This window comes from Cebus imitator, unplaced genomic scaffold (genome assembly GCF_001604975.1).
Source record: "Cebus imitator isolate Cc_AM_T3 unplaced genomic scaffold, Cebus_imitator-1.0 Scaffold461, whole genome shotgun sequence".
NCBI lineage: Eukaryota > Metazoa > Chordata > Mammalia > Primates > Cebidae > Cebus > Cebus imitator.
In genome coordinates, this window is record NW_016107776.1 from 1,361,066 (window position 1) to 1,367,520 (window position 6,455).

A 6,455-nucleotide genomic window follows, 5' to 3' on the forward strand; every position below is an offset into this window, starting at 1 on the left:
TTGACCAGGATGGTCTCGATCTGTTGACCTCGTGATCCACCCGCCTCGGCCTCCCAAAGTGCTGGGATTACAGGCTTGAGCCACCGCGCCCAGCCTGGGGGCAGAGTTCTCTTTCTGCCCCCTGCTATCTGGCCTATTTCTGGCTGTGCCACCTCATGGCCTGAGGCAGGAGCCCCAGCTGGCTAATTCCCCTGGAGTGCCTACTCCTCTCCAGCTGTTTCTGATGCTGGGCAGGACAAGTGCTGCCAGTGAGCAACAGAAACATCTGGGAGGGCTCTGGGAAGGATGGCTCTGCTGACAGGTATGTGCACTCCAAGATGAGCTCCCATGCAGGTCTCCAGGTGAGTGAGATGTCTGCTAACAGAATCAATGGCCTTGTAACTCCAAAAGACCTGCAACATGAATGCTTTTCCAGTGGAGGAGAAAGGGTCTATGCTAGGGGACTGAGCAGCCACAGCAGCAGAGATGAACACAGCCGTGGCACAGGAGACACAGAAAGGGCACAGCGGGAAGCTCCGTGGAGCCTCTGCCCCTGCCATCTTGTTGGATCTGCTCCCTCTGCCTTCAATGGGGCTATTCTTCAGGGTTCTTCTCTAGACCCTCCTCAGCCTCACCCTGATTCTGGATGATGCAAGGTGATCCTGTCCTTCCACAGCCCCCGGGACCACCTAAGTGATGGAATCTCTCAAATGTGAACCTGCAGCTCAGGCCTCTCCGCGGCTCCCTGTCACAAGGCAGACACCCCACAAGCAGGTGTCCCCGACGCTCCAAGTGAACCCCTCACACACCTATGTTCCCTCTCAGTGAGGCACATCAGTGTCACCGTCCACTCCACTCTCCAAGCCAGAGCCCTGGCGTCACTGTGACTCTTCCCTGTTTCTCACCAACCACGTCCTCTCCTCATGGCATTGCTCACGGAAAGCACTTCCACAGTGCCCTGCATCCTTAAGATGACTCACATAGCACTCTCTCTTCCTAAAACCATGTAAGTATTTATTTCAACCAGTTTCTTAGCAACACTTCCTTGTGTTTCAAATGGAATTCTTGTAAAATACCAACCTTTCTCTCATCACCCCATACATTCAGCTCAAAACTCAGTGAGGGCAGAGATTCCATCTCTTTTGAAATGGTTTTGTTCCCAGAATCAACCCCAGTGTGTGACACAACAAATATGTGTTGATCAAACAAAGGATGTGGCATAGTAAGGAACTACTCCCCTGGTGACTTTCACTGCTCCTCATCACCCTCCCAATAAAGTCCAGGCTCCTCAGTCTAGCAAGAAAGGCCACTTTTCCACAACCCACTCACCTTGCCCTGGGACCCCATCCATCCCTCATGCCCCCTGTTGAATGTGTGGGCTGTGAGCATGAGGGTGAGTGACCCACCCTCACCTCCAGAGCCCCGGTCTAGCAATCAGGCAGTAGAGTCCTATCCATGACCCAGAGTCCATTTACATGCAGACCTGGGGGCAAGCTGCTTCCCACCCTAGAGTCCCCATCTCTCCACTTATGCATCAACACAGGGTAGTCATGAGGATGAAACACATGCATGCTGTAAGGTACACAGAACACCTTCTAGTCACTTCTGTATCCCCAATGCCCAGAGCTGTGTCAACACATAGTAGGTGCTCAATGCATAGAGCTGTCCCTCAGTACCCCCGGGGGACTGGTGCCAGGACACCTGTGGATACCAAAATCTGTGCATGCTCAAGTCCCTGATACAAAATGGATCAGTATTTGTATATAATCTGTTCACATCTTCCTACAGACTTTAAATCATCTCTAGATACTAACAACACCTAATACAATATAAATACTGTGTAAATGGGTATTACACTGTACTGCTTGGGGAGTAATGACAAGAAACTAGTCTGTATATGTTCAGTACTGATGCAACCATCGTTTGTTGTTTTTTTTTTAATATTTTCCATCTGAGGTTGGCTGAACTCATGGATGTGGAACCCACCAATATGGAGTGTTGACTATATTTGTTGAGTGAATGCACTTAAATGAATAAAAGAATTTTCTCTGGGATGAAAATCCAAATATGCCTGTTCTGATGGTCAGGTCAGAGAAGTTTTGTGAATAAGATGAAGATCAGTTAACAAGATGAAGTAGGGGTTAGGCTGAGCTGGGCCCTCATGCAACACAAACCTGGAGCTCAATTCTAACAGCACCAAGCCACGGCTATAAAACCAGCCAGCTCTCTCAAATGGCCTGTAGCTCCAGAAACATCCTTTCAAAGCAGTTCTGGCAATAAACCTTGCCTGGAGAGTTTTTAAAACCAGACTGCTGTCTTTTGTCCCAGAGTTTCTGATTCAGCAAGTCTGGAGTGGGGCGTAAACTTACTTACAAGAATTACTTACTTACTTACATTCTTACAAGAATATGCATGTCTAACAAGTTCCCAGGTGATGCTGATGGTGATGAACTAAGAATAGCTTTTACATTTCAAAGGACTGTAATATTTTTATAAACAGGAATATAAAATAGAGACTGTATATGGCCTTCAAAATCTAAAATATGTACAGGAAGTATCTGCTGGGCCCTGGACCCCTGCTACTCAAAATGAAGCTTTTCTTTTCTATCCTCCCAAAAAACAGCGGGAAAGAGTGGCGCTTTTAAAAGACACTGATGCCTGGGTCGCCACTCGGAGATTCTTAGGTAACTGGTCTGGCACAGGTCCTTGGCATCAACGTTTTTGAAACATTTCCCCTTAATTCTCATGTGCAACCAGGTTCAAGAATGACCAATTTAGACAATACACTGCCTCAGAAAAAAAAAAACCCTGCTCCTCAAACTTCCTGGTGAGTAGAAGATGACCCCAAACAAACATGAAGGAGTATTTTTACAACTTAAAACTCACTTCAAAAAGCTGAACTACTCTTTCGCGAAAGTTATCAAAACCCAAGCATGAGTCTGTATTTGCTTCTCACCTGCCCCCTCCCAAGTGATTACACATCAGTAAGAATCACAAAGCACCCCAAAGAAACCCGCAAAGGGTCAAGTGCAACTGTGCCAGACAGTAGGTGGGCCAGAAGAGCCAGAGATGGATCAGCAGAGGGAAGAAGGAGAGGTCTTCCCCAGGGGTGGCTGAGAGGTGACAGGGCAAAGGTGCAGGGGAGGACTGAGGACGGCAGTGGTGCCGTGCTGTCTGAAGAATCACCAAAAATGCCTTTAGTTTCATCACGAGCCCAACAATTCTTGGTCTCATTCAAGCATAATAGGGCCAAGGTCCCTCTACTATTTAGCCAACTCCCTCAAGAAGGGAGGGCAGCTGGAGCTGAGGGCTGTGTGTGCTCCCATACCTGTGCTTTCTTCAACCTGCCTGAAGCCGCAGATCTGACAGATGCTCCAGGCCCACTTGTTCATGTCCTCCCTGGTCTCAGCCACCAGGTAGAAGGTACGCTCTCTGGTCTTGATGTCAAACATATAGCCCTTCTGAAGCTCCTTCCTGTTGAAGTTCAGAGTCACACCAACATCCAGCTGCTCACAGAGGTTCAGGTTGATGGTGCGCAGGGGCTTCTTGGAGCCATCATTCTTGTAGTATTCCAGAACATCTGGGTCACTGCTAGTCTGGCCCCTCCGCAGGATAAACCAGCATTTCCTCCAGGCCTAAATCCCACCAGGAAGGAGTAAGAAGAGGGGAAAGATTCATTTGTTATTACAATGCTTTTAACAGATCTAAGACATCATTAAGTTAACAATGGGACTTGGATCTGCACTCAGCCTGTCTCTCTTTCAGATTTCCCCAGAGTTTCAAAGATGGAGGATGACTCTGATGCATTTTACTGCAGCATCTCACCATGTCAACAGGGTCTCATCACTGCAAAATAAGATGTGTATTTCCACACTTTGGAGCAGGAGGTTGCGTAAGGACAATTTATAGCAACAATTTCATTAGGCTAAAACACTGACCTCAATGCACCGCACTTTTAGGCAGAGTAGAACTCTCAAAACCACAACAACTTAGTTTATAGATGGGGACCTCCACTAAGCCATGGTGAGCTGAAGTAACAAGGTCAGAAGCAGACGTAGTAGCAGTAAACAAGTAGCAGAAAAATAAGTTTCCCAACTTTTAGTAAAATGTGCTTTTTGCCACATCATGATGCTTTAGAAGAGTCACAGAGAAACCCTTCTAAAACTTCTCTGAAGCACATGACTTCAGGACACTTCTTTTTAAAGGGACAGAGTCTTACTCTGTCACCCAGGCTGGAGTGCAGTGGTAGGGGCTGCAGTCTTTAATTCCTGGGCTTGAGTGATCCTCCCACTTCAGCCTCCCAAGTAGCTGGAATTAGACCACACACAACCATACCTAGCTAATTCTTTTACATATATTTTTTGTAGATGTGGGGTTTCACTATGTTGCCTAGGCTTACCTTGAACTCCTGGCTTCGTGTGATCCTCCTGCGCCTCTGCCTCCTCAAACAGTGGATGATTTTTTTTCTGTCTTGTTCACTGCTATATCCCTAGCACTTATAACAGTGTCTTGTACATGCTAAGTGTTCAGTATGTATTACTGAACAGATAAACTCCTTATACTACTTCACCCCATAGAATTGAATGCATGATTACATTTTCTCTTAGGCTGTCTTCTACCTTCCATCTCTTCAACAAGACTAAGTGATCCATGAGCAGACACCACATGCAGGGATAAAAGACTACCCCGGTAGAGAACTGTGAGTGAGTTTACACTTCCCCACTGGCTCCAGGCATGACCTTCTGGTAAGACACTTACCTCTTTGGAGCTTGTCTCAGCTGCTGGAATCACCACCCCCACCTGCCCTAAGTACCTCATAGTTGTACTATGCAAACAAACCCAAACCACTTGGTATACAACCCTGAAGGACTACAGATGTCAAGCACTGGGTTATTATCACAACTCTTTAGAGCCCAGGGGACCTACATTCTAGGATTCCTACCACCTTTTCCCACTCACCTTCTATCCCTGTCATTTTCCCCCTTATCAAACTTCCCTTCCACGACTCTATTATAATCATACCCTTGCTTCTTTCTCCATTCCTCTTATTTATCTGGCAAAACCACAGCCCCTGGCTAAGCCTAATGCTTTGCCTACTCCACCTGTTCCCACTCAGCTGTGCACAGCTGGAGAGAATCACATACCCATGCTGCCTGGTCTCATTTTAACTTCAAGGGGCCCTCATGTGGCCCAATGTCCTACCATATTTATCTCGTTCACGGCTTTCTCCTGCTGTTTGGCCACAATTTCTGAACTTCTCTCCCTTTAAACCTCCAACACCCTATTTCTTTGTTTCTTATTCCAAAAGAAAATAAAAGCAATCCAAAGAGAATCTGCACCTGCTTTGCCCCCACACCCACCAGCCTGCCTGTGCCTGTAGCCCTGCAGTTTGTCACTGGGGAGCACAGAGAGTTTATCCATTCTAAGCCCAATCTTCTTGCATTTGTGAATATCCTCTCGCTCACAAAGGGACGTTACTTCAACAGTCCTCCACCTCTACTAGGATCGTTCTCATCAAGACACCGACTTCTCCCATCTTAGAAAAAAAATTAAAGTTTGTCTTCAGCCTGCATTCTCTTCCAACCATGGCCCAGTTTTTCTACCCTCTTTACCTTAAAACTGTGAAGAGTTTCCCAGCTGCTAATCTTCATTTCCTCTTCTCCTGTTTGTTTTGTGAAATCACTCTAATCAGGCTGTTTCCCTTCTGCAGCACCAAAATGACTCATGGAAGGTCCCAAAGACTTCAACGCTGCTACATCAACTCCTGAACCTCACTTAGTCTCCCAGCACAACCTGTACCCAACAAGTCTTGGATTGAAAAAGACTGAAGATTGAGGCACAGCCACACAGGATAGAGTTGAGGAACATAAAAATAAGTGCTACTTATTTATAGTCACCTGAAGTCTTGCCCAGGCCTCTGCCTTCAGATGCTGTGTGTGTGCATGGTGCGAGTGCACGTATATACATGTAGTGTGAGCACAGCAAGGGTACTGATAGTACTCTAGCTGGTGTTTACTCTCATATATTGCAAGGGTTTTTATGCTACTGCATTCTTTCACTTTGTGTAAATTATTCAACTGTATTTCCATATATTATTGACCTTATAGTATTCACCTTAAATTCTGTGATTTTGCTATATTCACCTAGTCCTGGTAGGACTTTTTTTTATTGTATATTAGGTTTTGGGGTACATGTGAAGAACATGCAAGACTGTTGCATAGGTACACACATGGCAGTGTGATTTGCTGCCTTCCTCCCCATCACCTATATCTGGCATTTCTCCCCATGCTATCTCTCCCCAACTCCCCAGCCCCCACTGCCTCCTCTATTTCCCTCCGACAGACACCAGTGTGTGATGCTCCCCTCCCTGTGTCCATGTGTTCTCATTGTTCAACACCCACCTGTGAGTGAGAACATGCGGTGTTTGATTTTCTGTTCTTGTGTCAGTTTGCTGAGAATGATGGTTTCCAGGTTCA

At 46.4% G+C, this 6,455-nt stretch overlaps 1 protein-coding gene across 1 annotated transcript in view; it reads right to left on the reverse strand.

Annotated features, from left to right (window-relative positions):
* Nucleotides 1–6,455, reverse strand: part of GAB4 (GRB2 associated binding protein family member 4) — a 40,064-nt gene that overhangs the window by 28,577 nt on the left and 5,032 nt on the right. Inside the window, 1 exon segment of the mRNA XM_017512031.1 lies at nt 3,308–3,614. Within this exon segment, the coding sequence (XP_017367520.1) occupies nt 3,308–3,614 (307 nt within the window).